The 24,993-nt window shown below is 41.1% G+C and overlaps 1 protein-coding gene across 1 annotated transcript; it reads right to left on the bottom strand.

Moving 5' to 3' along the window:
• Positions 1–11,795: 11,795 nt before the first annotated feature.
• Positions 11,796–24,993, bottom strand: LOC144607349 (DNA-directed RNA polymerases I, II, and III subunit RPABC1). Its single transcript, XM_078424116.1, has 8 exons — positions 24,856–24,993; positions 21,868–22,042; positions 20,587–20,702; positions 19,887–19,967; positions 18,064–18,122; positions 15,364–15,442; positions 15,186–15,272; positions 11,796–11,957 (listed from the first exon to the last, which is right to left on the bottom strand). Exons 1-7 carry the CDS (start codon positions 24,910–24,912, stop codon positions 15,207–15,209), a joined length of 633 nt encoding a protein of 210 aa, XP_078280242.1. The 5' UTR covers positions 24,913–24,993; the 3' UTR covers positions 11,796–11,957; positions 15,186–15,206.

The following is a 24,993-nucleotide window of genomic DNA, read 5'->3' as shown; positions in this document are numbered from 1 at the left end:
CGTTTGCTTGGAATAATCAAATACTACAACTCTGGGAACGGAAGGGTATTAAAAATATAGGAGACTGCTATGAAGGGAATATCTTTTTGACATTTTCGCAATTGAGAAATAAATATCAAATTCCAGGGAATAGTATTTTTTTCTATTATCAATTACAATCTTTTTTAAGGGAAAAGTTAGGTAATTCAATGTCTCTATTTCAGATTAAAGGAATCGAATCCTTGATTCAGGGCAAGGGAATGAAAAAATTTATATCATCAATGTATAAACTACTGCAGATATCTAGTCCAAAGATAGGAATTCATAAAGCAAGACAAAGATGGGAAACAGATCTTAATATTATTATTGATGAACCAAGTTGGGAAAGACTGTGTTTAGATAGTATGAAAAATACTATTAATGTGAGATACAGCTTAGTACAGTATAATTTTTTGCAGCAACTATATTTAACCCCGGAAAAATTAAATAAATTTAAACCAAACTCATCTGAAAGGTGTTTTAGATGCAACCAAGACGTGGGCACTTTTATACACTCTACATGGGCATGTCAGAAGGTAATTCCTTTTTGGCAAGACCTAAAAAAGTTTTTAGATCAATTGATGAATAAGATCATACCAATGGATTCAAGGTTGTTTTTGCTAGGAGATACAAAAGGAATAATACCAAAGCTAAGTTTGGATAAACATCAAGAAAGATTTCTCAAAATATCATTAGCAGTAGCAAAAAAATGTGTTGCGGTCACATGGAAAGAACAAAATGAAATAAGATTTGAAAGATGGCATGCAGAAATGCGGAGTTGTATCCCATTAGAAAAAGCAACGTATAATCTGAGAAATGGATATGACTTCTTTTTGAAGGTGTGGAACCCATTCATGGCAAAGCTAGGATTAAGAATAGGAAGTAGTTAAATTCAGGATTGCTTTGATACCTAACAAGAATTTTAAAAGAAACTACTCGGAAGTGACTCCCTCAGGACTCCAGGTTTTTCTTTTTCTTTCTTTCTTCTGCTTTTTCTTTTTCCTTCTTTTGAACTGGGGGGTGGGGGATGGGGGGGAGGGGAGAAAATACAGAACAATACGTGTATAATCGAAGTTATAGGTCAGTGACTATTGTTTACTAAGGAATGTAAAATGTATAACGTATGGGTTCTGTTAAAATTTAAATAAAATATTAAAAAAAAAAAAAAGGGGCCTGTTTCTGCGATGCCCTGCTCTATGATTTAAATTCTACAAATAAATGTGCTCCCCTTGGCCAGACAGTGCTGGAAATGGAATCCTGATGAATCTAAATCAGCTTATCTTGTGCTCTTGAGAGCTTTGGTCGGGAGTCAGTGCTGGAGGATAATTCAAGGATAAATCCCGGCATCTTTGATTTTTTCAATCAATTGATTTTTGATGTCAGAATGGTTACTATTTTGCCCCAAACTTTCTTCTCACCAATCATACTGGAGGTCCCAGCATCTTCATTTCCTTGTATTTCCATACTGGAAGAGCAATTGTTTTTATTTCAGAGACTTGTTATTTTCAATGTAAATTCGGTTGATTAATTTGCCTGCACAAAACTTGCCATGTATTCAAGCTAATATTTTAAAGAAAATCACTTTTTACAAAATCACTTGATTCAAAGTCCTCTGTGAATTTTTATATAAAGTTACTTTGTATTTTATTTTCTTTAGACCTGCCATGCCATACATTGTATCTCTATTGAAAAGGCATGACGAGGAACTTCTAGGCTTGACTGATTGAAACATTGGCTTGGCATGATTCTCCCTTCCTCTGGTCCTGTGGGTAACTGCCTGCTTTATAATCTTCTGGCATTGCATGGGAACACAATCTCAATGCACTGAAAGTCGAGACCGTAAACCGTATTTGACTAATGATTTCCACGATCCATTCTTTGGGAATTATTACATTAGGTTGTACCTTTTTCCGTAGATATAAAACCATTGATGGGAAGATCCACAGCAATGACATCAGCCTCTTCAGATATCTCTATGGCAGATGCAGGTGATGAGTTTGAATCACTGTCAGTATCAACCTCAGAATACAAGCTGCTGTCATCACTATTTATGTTGATACAATCCTGAACATTTCGAACTTGTTTCGAGGGCCGGCCTCGTTGTTTTCCTACGGGGAAATATTTAAGCAAGGATATAGTTTATAAACAATAATAGCGCAAAACTGTTATGTAACAAGAACAGAGAAGCATTTAACCAAAACACTGCTGCCACTCCATTATTGATCTATTTTAGATAAGACACAAAATGCTGGAGTAACTCAGCGGGGACAGGCAGCAACACTGGAGAGAAGGAATGGATGACGTTTCGGGTCGAGACCCTTCTTCAGACCGATGTCAGGTTAGTGGGCGGTACAGAGATAAAATGTAGCCGGACACAGTAAGATTGGTAGGAGAACTGGGAAGGGGGAGGGGATGGAGAGGGAAAGCAAGGGCTACTTGAAGTTAGAGAAGTCAATGTTCATCTGCGAAATACGAGGTCCTGTTCCTCCAATTTGTGCCAGGCCTCATTCTGACAATGGAGGAGGCTCAGCACAGAAAGGTCAGTGTGGGAATGGGAGGGGGAGTTCAAGTGTTGAGCAACTGATGTATTTATCAAGTTTAGTAGTGATATTTCTACCACATACAAATTATGGGAGAAATTTGTTTAAAAAAATTGTAAAAAAATAACAAAGTGCTGGAGTAACTCAGTGGATCAGGCAGCATCTCTGGAGAACATGCGTCAGTGATGTTCCAGGTCTGGAACATTTTCCAGAGATGTGGCCTTGAACCAGAATTACTCCAGCACTTTGTGCCTTTTATTTTTTAAATCAGCATCTGCAGTTCCTTGTATTGTAAATTTGGTAAACTAGAAATCAATGAAGATATACCGTAAATGCAGACTTATTTGAAATACTCCATTTATAAAAATCTTACATAAATTGTTTGAGCTTGCAGCTACTTTAATGCAAAGGAAACTTAAGTGGTTAGTTTACTGTATTTGAAGTGATGTCATGTTCACGGACGACCGTGGGAGCACGCCGGTGTACGACCCCGGTGGCTGAGCACTTCAACTCCCCCTCCCACTCCCAGTCTGACCTTTCTGTCATGGGCCTCCTCCAGTGCCATAATGAAGCCTACCGGAAATTGGAGGAACAGCACCTCATATTTCACGTGGGCAGCTTGCAGCCCAGCGGTATGAACATTGACTTCTCCAACTTTAGATAGTTCCTCTGTCCCTCTCTTCCCCTCCCCCTTTCCCAGATCTCCCACTGTCTTCCTGTCTCCACCTATATCCTTCCTTTGTCCCGCCCCCGACATCAGTCTGAAGAAGGGTCTCGACCCGAAACGTCACCCATTCCTTCTCTCCAAGATGCTGCCTGGCCTGCTGAGTTACTCCAGCATTTTGTGAATAAATACCTTCGATTTGTACCAGCATCTGCAGTTATTTTCTTACACTCATGTTGATTGACAGTCACTCAATTAATGTGAGAGTTTAAAGGAACACTGAGCCGAAGGAACTTGAACATTCTTGCTGCTGAATCATGACAAGATACAGATAATGCATATTCAAATTCTAATGAAAGAAATTTCAGGCTGGGGCGGCACAGTGGCGCAGGGGTGGAGTAGCTGCCTTGCAGCACCGGAGACCCGGCTTCGATCCTGACCATGGGTGCTGTCTGTGTGGAGTTTGCACGTTTCCCCTGGGTTTTTCCCGGGTGCTCCAGTCTCCATTGTGTTAACAGTGCAGTATAATCACTGTATTTGGATTTCACTTGAACACGTCGTCCTTAAGTTGGAATTGCAGGCAGATGATGAATTCCACTGCAGCAATATAAAAGGCCCGAAAAAAGAGAGCAGAACTCTGGCACAGTTAGCATCTGCCCCAAATGTTAGGACCACCATCCCTACAAAATCAGGCTTTTTTGCTTTCTTCAGCGTTAGTTACTCTGAGCCTAAACTTACTAACCACATGTTAGTGGAAAGTAGGGTCACATTGGGTCAGTGGTCCGGAAAGTAGGGTCACATTGCAGATAATGAACAAAGAAGCACAAATTCCCCACGATCTGTATTTTTATTCAGAAAAAAAATATCTGTAATGTTATCTTACGTTTCCTTTTTGTCCCAGCTCCCTTTTCTTTCTTTCTCTTTGTTGAAGGAAAGTGCTTCTGAATTAGTGACTTAAAGACGCCCCTGCAAGTAGAATGCAAAAGTTAATCCTGTTACTTAGAATTTTAATTAAAAACTGATTTATTAATAATACATACCAAATAAAGTGAAGTCATGATGAAAAACATAAACTGTTAGATAAAACAAAATATACAAATTCTCTTCTTCATTTTAAATTCCTCAGTCGAAAATGAACAATGTCTATGAAATTGGTCCAGCAGAAGCAAGCGAACAGCACACGACACTAATTTCTCTTCAGACCGTATAAATCTTTCGCATATTACTAAAGATTCCTTTACCTGGGCTGCCAAAGAATCTATCTCTGCGTCCAATTCAAAATGTCAAAGTTCATGTGACTCAAATCTAGATGTGCGGGGGAGGTATTTTTACACAGAGTGGTTGGTTCCTGGAATGCACTACCAGGTGCGGTGGTGGAAACAAATATGATAGTGGCATTTTAGAGGCTTTTAAATTAGGCAGATATGCAGAGTGTGGAGGGATATGGATCATGTGCAGACAGAGAAGATTAGCTTAACTTGGCATCATGTTCGGCACAGACATTATGGGCCGAAGGGCCTGTTCCTGTGCTGTACTGTTCTATATTCTAAATTGAACACCAACAAGAGGGTGATTGGTGAACAAATGCTGCATAACCCTTGAGGCATGATCTATGACAGGATATTTTATCCTAATATTTAATAATAATAACAGCACCTCATATTTCGCTTGGGCAACTTGCAGCCCAGCAGTATGAACATTGACTTCTCCAACTTTAGATAGTTCCTCTGTCCCACTCTTCCCCTCCCCCTTCTCCCTCTATCTTCCTGTCTCCACCTATATCTTTCCTTTGTCCCGCCCCCTGACATCAGTCTGAAGAAGGGTGTCGACCCGAAACGTCACCCATTCCTTCTCTCCTGAGATGCTGCCTGACCTGCTGAGTTACTCCAGCATTTTGTGAATAAATACTTAGGATATTTTATGATTGTTCATTGTATCAGATGAATTATAATTCCTGTGAGTATCACATTGTAATTTCCTTTGCTTACAACGCCACCTCAAATACACATACAAATACCTGGTTACTGTACCATGTGGCTGAGAAGATTGGAATGACAAGGCTGAGGGGCCTACGTCTGTTGCTATTATAATATAAGAAAATAACTGCAGATGCTGGTAGAAATCAATTTATTCACAAAATGCTGGAGTAACTCAGCAGGTCAGGCAGTATCTCGGGAGAGAAGGAATGGGTGACGTTTTGGGTCGAGACCCTTCTTCAGACTGAAGAATCATTCAGATCATTTTTGGGGATCTGTAACCCAATAGAGATCTGGGGCTTTAAGTTTCCAGCTGCTGACTTTCCCTAACTGTGCTTGGAAGGTAATGGTGAGCTGCCTTCTTGCATGTTTTGTTCTTCTGGTGAAAGCACCCCATAAGTGTTGAGTGGTAGGGAGCTACAGGACTTTGACGCAGTGATAGATTTCCAATTCAGGATTGTTCAGCTTGGAGGGGAACTTGCAGGGATCCCATTTGCCTGCTGCCCATGTCCTTGGTGAGGGTAGAGATCACAGATTTAGAAGGAGCCCGTCAGAGGGAAGTGTAGGGAATAATGATATAGTTTCATTGATAGAATACTATTCAAGTGAGCTGCTTTCTCCTTTGATTACAAGTTAAAAGAAATGCATAGGCACCGTGACAAAAATCAAGCTTTGGGCGCTAATTATAGCTTGACCACATCGAACTGTCCGAGTGTGATTTGAAACCTGGCTCTCAGCGCTCAGAAGGGATTCTTCCAAACTGGTGTTTTCAGTAGTAATGACATTTCCTGGAAACTAACTGACACACATCACTGAGTAACTGTTTTTCATGGATGACCTAGTGGGTGCTGACAAAAGACCACCTGTATGTGAGGGAGCTGCATGGGTGTTTAATTCTGATCTGGATTTACAGCCTCTCACATGCACAAGGGTGCTGTTGGATTGTGAGCAGAAATGGAAATTTTGCCAAAATGTTCAAGCTTATTCCAGTGCATTGACACCGATAACGGTTTCATATCCGGTTGGCGCCATCAGCGAAGGCAGACTCGCCAACGGTCTGTCTGTCTTTTTTGTTATTTTTAGTGTGTTTAAAAAGTATGTTTTAATGTTCTCTGGTTTCTTTTATGTGGGGGATGGGGGTCGGGGGAAACCATTTTTCAATCTCTTACCTTGCCGGAGATGCGATTGATTTCCCGATCGTATCTCCGATCGCTCTGCAGCCTAACATAATGGAGCTGGCGGCCTTGCTCGAGACTGACTTTGAGCCCCACCGCGGGGCCGTGGACTAACCATCGGAGCCTGTGATCCCTTGCTGGGATTGACGCTCCAACCGCGCGCGCGGCCTGCGGATTTCACCATCGAGGAGCTCGCAGTCTCGGGTAGAAGCTGATGTCGGGGAGCTCCAATGTCGCAAGACATTCGACCAGCCCCAATTCGGGGTCCGATCGCCCGGCGCAGGGGAGCTGAGATCCCCCCCAATGCGGGAGCTTGATCACCCTGACACGGAGGGCCCGACCGCCGGCTACAGGAGCCAACGGAAGGCTCGAGGCCCCCGAGAGAACAAAGAAGGGAAGAAGATTGAACTTTACTTTCGCCTTCCACCACAGTGAGGAATGTGGACGAGTCACTATGGTGGATGTTTGTGGTAAAATGTATTTTGTGTGTTTTGTTGCTTTTTATTGGTATAACTATATGGCAAATCAAATTCCTCGTATATGTTGCAAAACATACTTGGCTAATAAAATATGATTATATCACGGAACTGGGTCATATTAGGTAATTTATTACGAGGAAGAATCAATTCTCAAGCTTGGTCTGTCCATGTTACTACTATTTAGTAACTTTACGGAAATCACACAGTCCAAGAATATAACTTTAAAATGTTACAACTTGTAAGTTCTAAGAACTTTAAAAAACTTGTTTAAAGGTCACAGTTATTTATAAACATGTTAGCTTAAGCATTCAGAGCTATTTATGTAAATATTATTGCAAAGGTCAATGTTAGTTACATGCTGGTATACATAACTGCAACTTTCATACGAGAATCACTATGGGTAAACTGAACATTTTATCTCAAATTAACATTAAATGACTTCTGCACAATAAAAATAAAATATATTAACTTGTATACAATAGAAAACATTACATTTTATTGTTGTTAAATGTCTTGAATTTTAAAATAAAAGCATTATGTTGTTTTATACCTTGTGGAAACTATGTCAAAAATGCAACCAGATAGTCACAACATATACACAAACTGAGCATGATTAATCTAGCAATATTATAGTCATGGAATCAGCTAGGCATCTTCAACTTACTCAGCAGCAGATACAAATTGGTCAAGATGACCATCATTCTCATCAAGTACTTCTCGTGTCCGAGCTTCACCTGTGGACTGTAATCCTATAACAACGCACTGGAATGGATAAACAGTAAAGTGCAATTAAGTCATGATGAAGATTGTCTGCTCATTTAAAGTCACTCCCCACAGTCCTCAATGCAGGCAATGTAGGCAGTGTAGGCAAGTCCGCAATGTAGACAAAAGCCATTCCAGTTGTTCCTGCCCAATGTGTATCTATTAGTTGGAAGCTCCTTCAGGGAAGCACAGGACTGGATCTATTCTTTGGAAGGTCTCGGATACATTTATTTGAATTCTCCAGACTGAGGTTGATCTATTTTTGTGGGGTGAGGGATTGAAGATATAGGAATCAAAGGGCAATAAATTGATGTGAAGTGCAAATCGGCTGTAGCCTAACTAAATACTAGACTGAGCATGAACAATTGAATGGGTACTTGAATCCCCACATTCAGAGATAATATGAATAATATCTACAATGTTCATAAAGCAGGAATCCTACTGTTATCAGACAACTGAACCATCCTACCACAACTAGAGAACAGTCCTGAATTATTACCTACTTCATTAGAGACCCTTGAACTACATTTGATCGGATTTTACTGGCTTTTTTTTCACTAAACGTTATTCCCCGTTAGCATTAATCCGTACATTGTGAAAAGGCTTGATTGTAATCATGTATTGTCTTTTCACTGACTGATTAGCACGCACAAAAGCTTTTCACTGTACCTCGGTGCATGTGACAATAAATAAACTAGACTAAATAAACTAAACTACTGTGTACCATTGCGTATGCAAAATGTAATTAAATATAGATTATCTTCTATATTAAAAGTAGAAAATGTAGCAATGTTGTCGTCTACAAACTGTTTATAAAATACAACCAATGAAAGTCACATTTTCATATTATTCAGGAGAAGCACACATCCATGCATTTACTGGATTCTCCATCAATTACAAAACCATATCCATTTGTGTCAATAAGATTTCCTGTACAAATCACAGGGTACATCAACATCTGTAGACACTTCCGTGAGCAAGAATGGATTTCATTTTAACTGATTTGATTTATTGGCATAATTCTATCATGCAGAGCTACATATCTTGGTCATTTTGATTCTCTTCTGTCTATTCACTATTGGTGCTATGCATAAAAATGCCTATGGAAAAAGGTTCCAACACTGCACCAAAAATAGAGGTCAATCATTATAATGTGCAATTTACATTAAACAATAAGACAACTTGAAAAAAAAAGTGCCCTCTCACCTTGCCTTTCTGCAGTTGTTGTCTGCCGATGTCTACTAAACGTCTAACTTTGGCAGCAATACATAGATACTTGAAGAAGCGTTGATGTGCGGACCAAAACTGTCCCCAGAGAGATTTTCTGGACTCCAAACCAATTAATTCTGCTGCATGTTGAAATGTATTCATTGCTTCAGCCCACTATAAAAAGAAAACCCATTTAATTAAACTAAAAATATAAATACACTCACATAAAATGTCTGCTTTATTTCAGGAACAGAGTAACACATACTATTTTGCACCATCTTTGCCATCAATAGATTTGATGTCAAGTCAAGTGATTTCCACCAAAACAAAAAATCTGTTTTTTGAATATGCTTTTCTTAATTCAAGATATTCCTTCAATAAACAATTTTTAGTTGCATGTTCTTGCAATTTGGAAATGTTAATGGATATCTTGTACAGTTCTTAAACGTAACATGAATATATTGAATAATTAAGTACTGCTTCATAATGCAAGATGCAGTCACAGACTTCTGAGACAATGATATACGATATGCTTACTTTCTCTACTGACAAATAAAAATGTTATTACAACTTACTAATTACATGTCTCACAAACTTTTAATTTGATGTTTCCTTCGTTTTACATTAAAGTTTTATGTATCTGAGCTGTTTCCCCTTATCCTCACTTGTTTGAGAGCAACAAACCAGAACCTCACTATATATTTGGGGTTGAATTAGACATGTGGCTAATTGAGAGAATATGGGAATTTTCGATGCAAAAGAATTATAGAATTCATCACTGAAAATACAATGTTTGACATTTCCCACTGGCTGAGAAACAGTTGTAGCCTTGGCAGAAGGTTGAGGAAAATTGGTTGCGATTTTCTCAATCTGGCGACAACTATAATAATGCCTCAGGGTTCAAATTGAGCTAACAAGATGGTCCGTGCATGCATATTTTCTTTCATTTTTACTACAAGTACAGGAAAATCATGCAATTGATATAATCTCTGGCGTTAAACATTGCTGCCATGGCAGTGGAAATGGTTAAATTCAATTTGTCAGTTTACTTTATATAATTGATCAGAGACCTGCATTTCAAAAAACAAAATGTTAATATATTTTTTTAGATTCTATTGCAAAAGTCAATATATCTCACAACCAGGCAAACAGAAAACAGCAATGCTGTTCTCACTCACAACAGTCAACCTGAAAAATCGTAAAATGACCTCACCCTCCAAGTCAATAACCTTCAACATAGAAAATAGAATGACTTTTTGAATCAACGGGGCAGGCAATCAAAATTCCCGTGCTTGGAAAACCAAGCCTATTATGCCCCAAAACAAGCTCCCTTTCAAATTCATATTGAATCTATTTCTGCCCCAGTCAGTTTTTCCATTTGGTGAAGACTACATGCTGTGCAAAATATCACGGCTCACAGCTCACATCAGTAAATGAACACCCACATTGATCAATCAATCATTGGCTGCAATGAGTGCAGGTGAAACATAACCCATTCATAAGAAGGAAGTTAGTGTGAGTTAATAAACAGAACTGTAATAGTTGTGTTGTTTAGTTGGTTTGTGCAGGAATGTGGAATATTTCCCCCCACTTAATGATGAAGCATAAAATGTTCCAGTCACACCACTATGAGTATAATTTTCATCTTCCAGGTTGAGTGGTAATTGTTTGCTCTATGTAATTTAAATATCAAATTTAAATGATGCAGATTTTTATTGGGGTAGGGTATTGACATGGATAGAAAATTGGTTGGCAGACAGGAAACAAAGAGTATGGATTAATGGGCCCCTTTCAGAATGGCGGGCAGTGACTGGTGGGGTGTCGCAAGGCTCGGTGCTGGGACCGCAGCGATTTACAATATACATTAATGATTTAGATGAAGGAATTAAAAGTAACATTAGCAAATTTGCAGATGACACAAAGCAGGGTGGCAGTGTGAACTGTGAAGAGGATGCTATGAGGATGCTGGGTGACTTGGATAGGTTGGGTGAATGGGCAGATGCAGTTTAATGTGGATAAATGTGAGGTTAACCACTTTAGTGGCAAGAACGGGAAGGCAGATTATTATCTGAATGGTGTCAGGTTAAGAAAAGGGGAAGTACAACGAGACATGGGTGTCCTTGTACATCAGTCACTGAAAGTAAGCCTGCAGGTACCACAGGCAATGAAGAAAGCTCATGGTATGTTGGCCTTCAAAACGAGAGGAGTTGAGTATAGGAGCAAAAAGGTCCTTCTGCAGTTGTACAGGGCCCTGGTGAGACCACCTGGAGTATTGTGTGCAGTTTTGGTCTCCTAATTTGAGGAAGGACATCCTTGCTATTGAGGGAGTGCAGCGTAGGTTCATGAGGTTAATCCCCAGGATGGCTGGACTGACATACGAGGAATTTAGAAGGATGAGAGGGGATCTTATAGAAACATAAAATTATTAAAGGATTGGACACGCTAGATGCAGGAAACATGTTCCACACAGTTTTTACACAGTTGTGAATTTGTGGAATTCTCTGCCTCAGAAGGCAGTGGAGGCCGATTCACTGGATGCATTCATATCATATCATATATATACAGCCGGAAACAGGCCTTTTCGGCCCTCCAAGTCCGTGCCGCCCAGTGATCCCCGTACATTAACACTATCCTACATCCACTAGGGACAATTTTTACATTTACCCAGCAAATTAACCTACATACAATTCAAAAGAGAGTTAGATAGAGCTCTTAGGGCAAGCGGAATCAAGGGGCATGGGGAGAAGGCAGGAACGGGGTACTGATTGTGGATGATCAGCCATGCTCACATTGAATGGCGGTGCTGGCTCGAAGGGCCGAATGGCATCTCCTGCACCTATTATCTCTGTTTCTAAATTTCTTTTTATGGATAATACATTTCATTCCAGGCAACATTCTGGTGCAAAGTTTTGTTTCACGCAGCTGCAACATGACAAGTCAATTTTTAAACTCAATTATACTCAAGGCCCGAAATATTTTATGAAGTTTATTTAAAAAAAACAAATGACGGGACACATACAGTTATAGAACTAACTGAAAGACCATCCTTGGCACGAGTTAGGAATGAGCACAAAGCAACGAAGCACGAACTTGGTTTTCAATGTTTCCCTTTGGATTGTCTGCCATTTTCACACCTAGCACACAGAAAGATTATTGTGCTGTAGTTTCTCCATATTTCCGATACACATTAAATGGATGGACATTTTTGTTATGTAATTAATAAAGATATACAAAATAATTATACAATGGAAGACAATGCAAAAATAATATCACAGCCTAGTTATATAAGTTTTGTGATGCTCCAGCTAATCCGTGATGATTGAACTCATTAAAATGAATTGCAAAATTAGCCTTAGACTAAATAAGATGTCAGAAAGTAAGGTTGTCCTGCAACTGTTTCTTCCAATTAGCACAGCAAGCACATCATTTTGGAAACTGATGAAAATCTACTGCATGTTACTTTAAAAAAGGTCTGCTCACTATGATACAAAATAGCAAATAAAAGCCTGACATAGCTCCATTCCTTTTCCCATTCATAATTCTAGTATCCATAGTATGAAATCTCAAAAGTCTTAACATAGTCATTAAAATATAAATATTAGCAAGTCCTCACAGTTGCCTTTACTATAATGCATTTACCTAGATAACAGATTAATGATGCCTAATATCCATTCCACAAGCCACATCTGATGGCCTTGTTATGTCTTTCTAATGTCAAGTCAAGTCAAGTCAATTTTATTTGTATAGCACATTTAAAAACAACCCACGTTGACCAAAGTGCTGTACATTTGATTAGGTTCCAATAGAAAAAAAAAAAATGAAAACATACAGTAGCACGCAAACAGTTCACAGCGCCTCCTCAATGAGCCTCAAACGCTAGGGAGTAGAAATATGTTTTGAGCCTGGACTTAAAGGAGTCGATGGAGGGGGCAGTTCTGATCGGGAGAGGGATGCTGTTCCACAGTCTAGGAGCTGCAACCGCAAAAGCGCGGTCACCCCTGAGTTTAAGCCTAGACCGTGGGATAGTGAATAGCCCCAAGTCGGCCGATCTGAGGGACCTGGAGTTAGAGAGGGGGGTTAGAAGATTTTTGATGTAGGGGGGGGAGTGTCCATTTATGGCTTTATACGTGAATAGGAGGAGCTTGAAGTTGATTCTGTACCGTACAGGGAGCCAGTGGAGAGAGGCCAGAATCGGGGTGATGTGGTCCCTTTTACGGGTACCCGTCAGGAGTCTCGCTGCGGCGTTTTGGACCAGTTGCAGGCGGGACAGGGAAGATTGGCTGATCCCAGTGTATAGGGAGTTGCAGTAGTCTAGGCGGGAGGAAATGAAAGCGTGAATGATTTTTTCTGTGTCGTCGAATTTGAGGAAAGGTTTGATTTTAGCTATGGTTCGAAGTTGGAAGAAGCTGGCTTTTACCACAGCGTTGACTTGCTTATCAAATTTTAATGCAGAGTCAAATATCATGCCGAGGTTTTTGACATGCGGTTTGACTAGGCAGGATAGGCTTCCAAGACTGCCTGTTATCAATTTGATGGAGTCGGGGGGGCCGAATAGGATGACCTCAGACTTGCTCTCATTTAATTGGAGGAAGTTCTGTGCCATCCAACATTTTATGTCCTCAAGGCAGTGTGAGAGGCTGTTTAAATTTGACTGGTTGTTGGGTTTCAGGGGGAGGTAAAGCTGAGTGTCATCGGCATAGCAGTGGAAAGAAATGCCGTGCCTTTGAATGATTTGGCCAAGGGGGAGCATGTATAGAGAAAAGAGAATGGGGCCTAGGATTGAGCCTTGTGGAACTCCGCAGGAGAGGCTAGCTGGAGCAGAGGAATAACTGCCTATGTTGATGGCGAAACTCCTATCTTTGAGGTACGAAGCGAACCAGCTCAGGGCAGTGCCATCAATGCCAACCGCGTACCGGAGACGGTCAATAAGGATGGTGTGGTCCACTGTATCGAATGCTGCGCTGAGGTCGAGAAGGAGCAGGATTGCACAGTCGCCGGTGTCGATGGCGAGAAGCAGGTCGTTGTGTACCTTCAACAAGGCAGACTCTGTGCTGTGGTGGGCTCTGAAACCTGACTGGAAACTTTCCAGGATGGTGTTTTGGTGCAGGTAGGGCACTAATTGGTTAAGGATTGCCTTTTCAAGGACTTTTGACAGGAATGGCAGTTTGGAAATGGGTCTGTAGTTGCTAGGCAAGGTGGGGTCTAGGTTAGGTTTTTTCAGTAGGGGCTGGACCACCGCGTGCTTGAAACTGGTTGGAACAGTGCCAGTGGCCAGAGAACTGTTGATAATAGAGAGGATGCTGGGACCAGCTATTGCAATGACATCCTTCAGAAGGGCAGTGGGGGCAGGATCAAGGGGGCAGGTTGCAGGTTTCATAGCGGAGATAAGCTTTGCAAGGGAGGATAGAGTGACGGGTTGGAAGCAGTCCAATTTAGATGAACAGACTAGTGAGACAGCTAGGTCACGGGTGGGAGGGGAAATGTGCCCAGGAGTCTCAGACACGAGTCTGACACGAGGGGGGGAGGAAGCGGACAATCGTCATATGTTTTGCCCTATAAAAGCCATGTCTGTGTGGAGCAAGCATGCTCAATTTCTCAGTCATCACCTCATATAGTTAAGCATATCTAACAAATGCTGTGTAAATTGAGGGGAGCCACATCAAGTGGGTAGTAGGTTTGGTCAGTACAAATCTTGGCCAGACCAGAACCGCACTGGAATCCCAGACGGCCATGGTAAACGCTTTACAGTTTTACCAGAATGATGTCTTGGTTCCCAAGGATTAATTTAGAAAGGGGAGGGTAAGCATAGAAACATAGTAGTATTGTATTTCTTAGATTTGAAAACTCAAAATCACAACTTCCGTGGAGTTTGAAACATTTCATTCTGTGAGACAACTTGATGCACAATAGCATGTAGCGGAGATTTGGATGAGCTGATGTTTAGACATTGGGAAAGGCAGGTCTGGGTATAACAAAATGAAACCAATAGGATTGAGCTGCACAAACGGACGCAACGTGCTGGGGCAAGGCAGCATCTTTGGAGAACATGGATAGATGAAGTTTTGGGTCGGGACCTTCCCATCGACCCGAAACACCACCTTATCCATGTTCTCCAGAGATGTTGCCTGACCTGTCGAGTTACTCCAGTACTGCGTGTCCTTTTGTGTATTAACCAGCATATGCAGTTCTTTGTTTCTAGGTTTGAGCTGCAGGTAGTCTGAGGATGAAGGTGGATTATGATGGGGATAAGAGAGATTTACTTATAAAATCTTTATTTCATGGACTTTTGCCTAAATGATAAATATTGGATGTAGGAGGGGTGCCAAACACAGGAGGAAAAAAAATTGCAGGTAAATAGTTACCAAAAATATCTCTGGGACGCCTCACTGTACTAATCTGTAGGTGATGTATCTTCCTGCAGTCTCACTGGGTCTTATAATTTTCACCACCTATGAAAAGAGAAGAATACCCATTTACCAACAACAATGAATCACTACAAAACAAATGTTCCAATTCAGAAACTGCATGTTTGCAACAAACCTGTCCTCTTTTCAATCCAAAGTATCGTGCCACTGGATCACCTGCTTGTATTCTCGGCAACTGGCTCTCCTTTAACTTACTGGTTAAAATTATTAAGGTGTACAATGGTTACGCAGAAACGTGTAGATTAACAATAAACATTTTGTTTCAGTAGGCCATTGCTTTATCAATTTTGCTGAGATGTTGAAGAGTAGTTATTGTATTAAGGTGGTGATTTGATTTATCACTTCATCTGAAAGGTTGGAGTTATAGGACAGGCTGTGTCTTTTTCCCTGGAGCGCAAGAGGATGAGGGGTTACCTTGTAGAGGTTTATAAAAGCAGGGGGGGGCATAGCCACAATTTTTCCCCCAGGATAGGAGAGTCCAAAACTAGAAGGCAAAGGTTTAAGTTGATAAAGGAAAGACCTAAAAGGGATCTGAAGAGAGTGGAGGGTATTTGGAACAAGCTGTAGAGGAAGTGGTAGAGGTGGGTACAGTTACATTTGGACAGGTAAATGGATTGGAACGATTTGGTGGGATATGGGCCAAGCGCAGGCAAGTGAGACTTGCTTGGTCAGGCACCTTGGTCAACATGGACCAGTTGAGCCTGAGTACCTTTTTCCATTCTATATAAATCTATGACAGGAGCATTTGCTGGCAACACACAAAATACAGAGAATATAAACAGTAATGTTTTTCATAGGGTGGAACCAATGAGGTGCTGAGGTTAAATGACAAATTGAGATGCAAATTGACAAATTTTCTGGCAAAAGCACAAGATAAAGGCAATGATATTTTTTTACACTCGTTTAATGAGATGCCCACTGAACTAACTGAATTACAAAGGATACAGAACAGAAGGAAAGTGCAAGTCCGTAATGACTAACTATCTAAGTGTTGATCCACTGTTATGTTAAGACATTTGCTTTTTATCAAGCAGTGCTACAAATAATATCTGTTATCATGAGTTGGAGGTGGAAAACTGCTCACTCTTGAGACACTGGAGATTCATGTTGCAAGTCGGCAAGTGGAAATTAAGTAAGCAAAGACTTTGGGATCGTTGCACAGGTCTTTGCTGATGAATGTGTGGTGATTTGTCAATACCTAAGAATAATGAGCATATGGACAATATAACAGGGAAAGTAAGAAGCGTGACACAAAAAGCTGGAGTAACTCAGCGGGGCGGGAAAGTAAGAAGTGTATACGGTTGAAGGCCAAGAAATAGGGAAGCAGAGAGAAAATAAAGCAAGTTAGAAAAACTTTGAATTTTGATATATCGAGTGTTACATGTTGGAGAGAAAATCTTAGGCAAGGAACAGCTGTGCATCGAGGAAAGAAGTTGCTTCAGAATTTCATAAAATAAAATGTAATAGAAATTCAGAGTTTATATTATGATTGAGAGATGGTGCATAAATATGCTAATATGCAGAGAAAAGGGATGAAAAACATGCTCCAGACCACATATTCTGCAAAGCATATGATGAATAGAATCATACAGCACAGAAACAGATCTTTCAGCCCACATCATCCATGCTGACCACGATGCCCCATCAGTTTGTCCCATTTGCCCATGTTGGTCAATATCTCCCTAAATCTTTCCTATCCATGTATTTGTCCTAATGTTTTTTTTTTAAATGATTATTTGGTTTATTAACTCTCATCTACTTCCTTTGGCAGCTCGTTCCAAATACCCATCAACCTCTGTGTGAAAAAAAATGCCTCTCAAGTTTATATTAAATCTTTCCCCTTAAACCTGTCCTTTAGTTTGTGATTCTTCTACCGAGAAAAGGCCTGCATTCACCCTATCTATTCCCCTCGTGATTTATACTCTTCTATAAGATCGCCCCTCAACTTCCTGAGCTCCAAGGAATAGCCTGCCCAAGCTCTCCCTATAGCTCAGGCCCCCAAGTCCTGGCCACATCCTTGTCAGTCTTCTCTGTACTCTTTCCAGCTTAATGGCATCATTCCTACAACAGGATGACCAAAATTGAAAGGAATATTCCAGATGTGGCCTCACCAACGTTCTGCAACATAATGTCCCAGTTTCTACACTCAATTCCCTGACTAATAAAGCCAAAAGCATTCTTCACATTCTGTCCACCTGCAATGCCAATTTCAGGAAACTATGTACTTCTCGATCCCTCTGTTCCACAACATTTCATAGGGCCCTGCCATTCACTGTGAATGTCCTGTCCTGACATCCCAAAATGCAACACCTCACACTTATCGGAATTAAACTCTATTTGCCAATCCTCAGCCCACTTGGCCAACTGATCAAGATCCCACGGTGATTGATAACCATCTTTACTGTCTACGATAGCACCTATTCACTTGTCATCTGCAGCAAATGGCAGCAAATAAAAATTCAGAAGTTCAAATCGCAAAATTAATTTTGGTTATCAAACATCGTAGCAATGATGAAGCACAATACATAAAGACTTCTGTTGAAATATTAGTAGGAAAATAACTGCAGATGCTGGTTCAAATTGAAGGTAGACACAAAATGCTGGAGTAACTCAGCGGGTCAGGCATCATCTCAGGAGAGAAGGAATGGATGATGTATCGGGTCGAGACCCTTCTTCAGTCTGAAGAAGGGTCTCGACCCAAAAAGTCACCCATTCCTTCTCTCCTGAGATGCTGCCTGACCCGCTGAGTTACTCCAGCATTTTGTGTCTACCTACTGTTGAAATATTGATATTTTAACATTTGTTGAAAGGATACTATCGTGCCAGCAGCTCTACAACCTCCTCCTTTGTCATCACGATGTGCTCTGGAACAAGCTATGGTTCACAATCAAATGAATGTATCAAAACCACTTTAGATAACCTATATTATTCAAAAACAGTTCATATTAATTGCCAAATACATTAATATAATACTGGCATGGAATTTTTAATCATTTAAACATTTAAAAAACTAGGTTTAATGTATTGAAACTGACAGTTGTTCCAAATTGTTCCTCTCCTTTTAAAAGAATCATTTCATTCCATTTTCTTTTCCTGGAATAGTCAGATAACCAGTAAAAAAGTTATCATTTTCAAACACTGCGTTGCAGCTTATGTATTATGTACAGCTCTCCCAGCAGCAAAGGACCTTCAACAGCCAGAAATATCTGCCGCCCTGATCCTGTACTGCAGTGGAAGTTTCAAGTAGATTACGTCAATGGTTTGCTGTCTTTAGGACATTGTGATCTGATTGTTGTGCTTAAGATTGCTTATTCTATTAAATCAATGCTTCTTACACTAGAACCAAAATGTGAATCAGTATAAGTATATATGTGATGGGCGCACAGTATTGGTTCATGTATTTGTTTTCATGGACAGTTCCTCATAGTTGAGGATGAGCTGCTTCCAAAAGGTGCCTGGAGGTATTAATGTGACTAATGAAAAAGGCACAAACTGCCGGAGTAACTCAGCAGGTCAGACAGCAGCTCTGAAGAACATGGATGGGCAACGTTTTGGGTTCGGGACCCTTCCTCAGACGGATTGTAGTTGGGCGAGGTGGGGGAGGAGAAAGTTGGAAGAGAAGTGGAGGCCAGACAAAGCTTGACAAGTGATATGTTGATACAGGTGAAGGGAGTTTAATTGGCAGATGGGCGGACAAAGGCCAGAGACGGGAAGACGACAAATGTCTGTGAGATAAGGAGAGAAGAGGCATGAAATATGAAGTCAAGTGTAGGGATATAGGTGGAAAGGGATGGGTGAAGGGGAAAGGATTATTGTTGGTTCCTTACCTAAAATTAAATAATTCAATAAACTCACTAAAATGCAACTAATGTGTCCTATACAACAATGCTTCTCTGCCCGTTTGTGCAGGGTTCCCAAAGGGTGGCAAGAATGCCAGATTGTTTCTAAAGAGGACTCAAGGCCATCCTTAAGCATTGTTTCTGTCTGTCTGGAAACTGCTTGGTGGTAATATAGAGGTCAAGGAAGACGTGGCATTGCTTAAGTACAGTGTGGATTTTATATGTTTTGTGTCCATATTGGTTTTGTCATGGTTTGGAAAGATGTTGAATATTCGGGACTTTTATCCGTATCAGCTCATGTTAACAGAAAGAAAATGTTGTTAGATCTAAAATTATTGAAGATCAAATGAAGGTTTTTGTGCAAAGAGAATAAACAACTTTTAATCAATTTCGAACTATCTCTGAGGAAATGTTAAGCACCGTTAGAAATTATTGCACTGCATGTTGAGACAAGTTTAGAAGTAACCAGTTTCTGTTATGGTCAAGTGAGCATGAAAGGATGGAATGTGAAAAAATAACTTTGTTAATCCTGCTTTTGCAGATAGTGTACAATGGAGTTTGTCATGGAAAACTATTCATTGTAGCACAGAGGAGTGATCTTACAGAGGGCTGATGAAATCATGGGGGGAATAGTTAGAGTGAATGCACAGTGTTTTTCTTCGGGTAGGGGAATCAAAAATTAGAGGGCATAGGTTTAAGATGAGAGGGGAATGATTCAATAGGAACCAGAGGGACAACTTTTATTTTATATACAGAAGGTGGTGGGGTAATTCAATTTCAAAGACCCTTCCAAACTTACCTCATGTTCTGTAATGTTAATTAAGAGTTCCTGTTGTAGAAATTGCTCGAGGATATATTTAGGAGCCATGTCAACCAGGGACTAAGCAAGAATAAAACAAATAAATCCATTAATAGTTGGGTTAGAATAACTTAAAACAAGTATTTTACTGCTAAGACATATTTACCTCACTGTGCATAACACGTGCATTAAGCAGGTCACTCAGACTCAGAATTTAAAAAACGTCAACTGAAAGACTGGCGAGTTGTTCCATAATTTTACAGAACATTCCATTCTGACGTCCAGGGATCACAGCAACATATTTGAAAGCGACCTAAACTCCTCAGGTGAGTGTGGAGGAGGACCTGTTCCCTTGGGAGTCCATCATGACGAACCATAAATTGCCCAATGGCAGTATTCATGAGAAACCGCGACACTGAGCACAGCATTTTACCGTGGCTTTAGTTCATTCATTTTTATTTGCCTTGAATAGATGTTAAATATCTAGACTGAATGATCAGACAGAACTGGAACTTTGTTTTGTTACCTTCGGCTGATAACTAACACCATCCAATTTCAACAATGCCAAACATTTGTTTGTTTACATATCATTCTGTATGATTTAGCTACTTTTTTCCATTGTTCCTTTAACTTATTTGACAATTAATATTTAAACAAAAAAAGGAAGTTTCTGTAATATACACAAATTGTTACTTTGTACCTGTTTCGCTGATGGCGTCATTCCTTGCTGTACCACAATGATAGCTCTGGTAATATTTTCTTCTTGCATGCGCTGACAGTACATTTTAATGGTTTTAATCCCTACTTTGGGTTCCTCTGGAAAAAAAATGTAAACAAAATTTTTATTAAAAATGGCAAACATAAGGGCAGAAGAATGGGGTTGAGAGGGAAAAATCCATTAGCCATGATCAAATGGTGGAGTGGACTCAATGTGCTGAATCGCCTAATTCTGCTCATGTGTCTTACGGTCGTATATCACAATTAACGGGAAGAATTATCTCAAAAAGCTAAAGTTTGACTGCTTATAAATCATCTGCTTCAGAGACTGCACAAGTAGAGTTACATTAGTACATGTTTTTTCTCTCAGGGCAAATACTCAGATTTTTACTCTGCTATAAAAGTACCCACCAACAAGAATATTATTAAGTACAACAATGAGTATAATGGGCCATAATTAATAGGCGGAAAACTTGGAGTTCTTTATCAGGTAGCATTTGCATACGTGCCTTATTCCTTCCGACAGCTGCTTATAATTTTCTGAAATTAGTTAGATCTGTAATCCATTGTTTTAAAGACCAACACACTTATTACTTGTTAATATGTTGAACAAGGATTTAGAGCAAAAGACTCCCCTCCCCCCACCACCCCAACCCAAGTAAGTCAATAGGCTGCTTGCTCCGAGATTGTTATGATATTGTCTGACAATATCGACACAACAAAGATACAGAAATAGAAGAATAACCTCCATATAGACCAGACTACTACATCTTTCTCAGAAACCAAACTTCAAACTCGAGACTTGTGATTTCTACAGCATATGTTCAGCACAGACATTGTGGGCTGAAGGACTTGTTCCTGTGCTGTACTTTTCTATGGAGAAGAAAGAAACTGCAAATGCTGGTTTACAAAAAAGAAAGAAAGTGCTGGAGTAACTCAGCAGGTCCGGCAGTCTCTCTGGAGGAAGAGTCCCGAACTGAATATCACCTATCCATGTTCTCCAGAGATGTTGCCAGCCCCATTGAATTACTCCAGCACTTTGTGTCTGTACTTTTCAACGATCCAGAAGCTTCAGTGAGGATGCCAGTGTTCCTAGCTGCTGGGAACTCTGGTCACTAATCGACGAAAAGACATATACAAAGGAGCAATGTTCCTTTGTCCATACTGGTAAGGGAGGGTCGGTTGCGTAAGCGGTGTAAGGATTACAAGTGATAGCCCACCGAAACCCAGATGCAAATAAAACCCCACAAATAATTTAGTTTACCTGGGAAAAAAACAAACATTTGATCAGTGGGATCATCGTTATGAGCAACAAGCACAGTCAGGTCCGATCGCCGTGGTCTTCCTTCACTTGGCTTATCTCCAAATTGACCTCTAAATTCATCTAGTGTCTGGTCCAATTCATCCTGTGTCACTAAATATCCACGATCATGGCAAAGCTGGGAATTACAACAGATAACCATTAGTTTACATACTTCCCCTCAATATACAATACAATACAATATATCTTTATTGTCATTGTACCCAGGGGTACAACGAGATTGGGAATGCCCCTCCCATACGATGCAATAATTTAAGTAATTTAGACAGCAGCAACCCAACGAAATGAAACAGTTGTAACAGTTTTGGACAGGGTAAAGTGCAAGTTGATCTATGCGTTGTGGCCATCTGGCTCAGCAGGACCGGTTCATAGCAGCTATGGCCCTGGGGATGAAGCTGTTCCTGAGTCTGGAGGTGCAGGCGTAGAAGGCCTTGTATCGTCTGCCCGATGGAAGGAGTTCGAACAGACTGTTGCAGGGGTGTGAAGAGTCTTTGTGGATGCTGGTGGCTTTTCTGAGGCATCGTGTGTTGTAGATGCCCTCTAAGTCTGGTAGCTGTGTTCCGATGGCCCTCTGAGCTCTATGGACTACCCGCTGTAGAGCTTTCCTTTCTGCCTCCGTGCAGCTGAGGTACCACACAGGGATGCCATGCGTTAGGATGCTATCGATGGTGCAGCGGTAGAAGGTCGTCAGCAGCTGTTGGGGTAGACCAGACTTTTTCAGTGTTCTTAAGTAGAACAGTCTTTGTTGTGCCTTCTTGACCAGCGCAGCAGTGTTATTGGACCATGTTAGGTCCTCCGAAATGTGAGTGCCCAGAAACTTGAAGCTGGACACTCTCTCCACACTGTCCCCGTTGAGTTTTCTATTACCCCATATAGTACCAAAAGCAATGGTGTTCACTGTAAATACAAGTGCATGCATACACCACAGAAGAACATTTATTCCTGACAATCTACAACTTCAGGAGTTTGAGTTTGCTTGTAAGCATTTACAAGTGGATGCAGGTCAAATGAGTACTTGGAATTAACTTTTGAGAGATTAATTCTATTACAATGTTGGTTGACAATTAACATGCAATGCATGTTTAATATTGACATGGAGCGCAGAAGCTAATTAATGTAGAAATTTAGTAGGATAGAAAATTTATAGAAAGGCATTTTAAACAAGAAATCATGGAGATGTTGAGCGACACAAAAAACTGAAAGCAGATAAATTGCAAGTTATCGGCTGAAAGATGACTTCAAAAGAGAATTGGACGTGTTATTGAAATTGTAGCACAACTGGGAAAGAGTGATCACGTGTGCAAGCAAGAACTGAATAATGTCTTTCCATCCCATATGATTTGTCTAAAGATGTCCATATAAAATCTTCATCCACCCTATTTACAATGACTTAGTCGTATGGATTCAGAACTGGCTACTGATAGAAGATAAAGGGTGTGGTGGAATGACAATATTCAGGCTGAAGGTTGCAGAGATCTATTCCGGGACCACTGCTGTTTGTGATATTTATAAATGACTTGAATGCAAACGTAGGTGGGTGGTTAGTAAATGTGTAGATGACACCAAGATTGCTGGGATCATGGACTGTGAGGAAGGCTGTCAAGATCTGTTGCAGGATACAGATCAACTGCAGAAAGAGGTGGAGAAATAGCAGATGGAGTTTAATCAGAGCAGGTGTGAGGTACTGCACTTTGAGAGGTTAAATCCAAGGAGGAAATATATAACTTATGGCATGACTCTTAACAGCATTGATATATAGAGGGATCGGGGTCCTTGTCCATAACTCCCTCGAAGTATCAACACAAGTAGAATAGTAAAGAAGGCATGTGGTATGCTTGCTTTCGTAGGTTGGAGCATTGAGTACAAAAGACAGGCAGTCATGATGCAGCTTTATAGAACTTTAGTTAGGATGCATTTAGAGTATTGTGTGAAGTTCTGGTCGCCCCATTACTGGAAGGATGGGAAGGTTTTGGAAAGGGTACAGAGGAGGTTTACTAAAATGATGCCTGGATTAGAAGGTATTAACTGCAGAAATATCTTGGACAGACTAGGATTGTTGTCTCTGGTATGCCAGCTGTTGCAGGGAGGCCTGATAGAAGAATATAACATTCTGAGAGGCATAGATGAGATAGACAGTCAGAACCTTTCTCCAAAGATGGAAAAATCAAATTCTAGAGGGCATCGCTTTAAGGTGAGTGGGGCATTTTTTTTCACACAGAGGATGCCGAGTGCTGGGAACACACTGCTGGGGTGCTTGTTGAGGCAGATACTCAACAACGGTGCTTTTTAAAAGACTTTTGGATAGGCACATGGATATACAGGGAATGGAGGGATCTGGATTATGTGCAGGTAGATAAGCGATTATCTTGATATCATGTTCGACACGGGCATTGTGAGCCGAAGGAATAGGGGAAAAACTGCAGATGCTGGTTAAAATCGAAGGTAGACACAAAATGCTGGAGTAACTCAGTGGGTCAGGCAGCATCTCGGGAGAGAAGGAATGGGTCTGAAGAAGGATCTCGACCCGAAACGTCACCCATTCCTTCTCTCCCGAGATGCTGCCTGACCCGCTGGGTTACTCCAACATTTTGTGTCTACCTTGTGGGCCGAAGGGCCTGTTCTCATGCTGTGTTGTTCTATGTGCACCCACCAGTGAAAGCCCACAGCCGAACAACAAATGGACATTTGTGTCAACTATCAGCCCGAGCCCCGCGCAAAGCAGTCCCTTCCCCCGGGCACAACGGGTAGATCTCGGCCCTCGGGCACCGGACTCCCAGACGCACCAGGCATCACATCAGACACACACACCGGGCACACCGGCCCCGGCCGGGCACCAGATTCCCGGACACCAGGTCCCTGGGCCCTCGGGGACACCAGACCTCCCCAAGTACGCCGGGCCCTCGGAACCGGCCGGCCGGCCGCGCCACTCACCTGCATGATGGTCTTGCGGATCTTCCACAGACGATAAGTCTCCTCCTCGTCGTCCATGATGCAGCCGCCGCTCCGCCGAGCGCTGGTCTGTGACGCTCCGCCGAGCGCAGACTCAGAGCCGCCCCGCCGAGCGCAGAC

Source organism: Rhinoraja longicauda, chromosome 28, assembly GCF_053455715.1.
Source record: "Rhinoraja longicauda isolate Sanriku21f chromosome 28, sRhiLon1.1, whole genome shotgun sequence".
NCBI lineage: Eukaryota > Metazoa > Chordata > Chondrichthyes > Rajiformes > Arhynchobatidae > Rhinoraja > Rhinoraja longicauda.
This window is presented reverse-complemented; position numbering and strand designations above follow the sequence as displayed.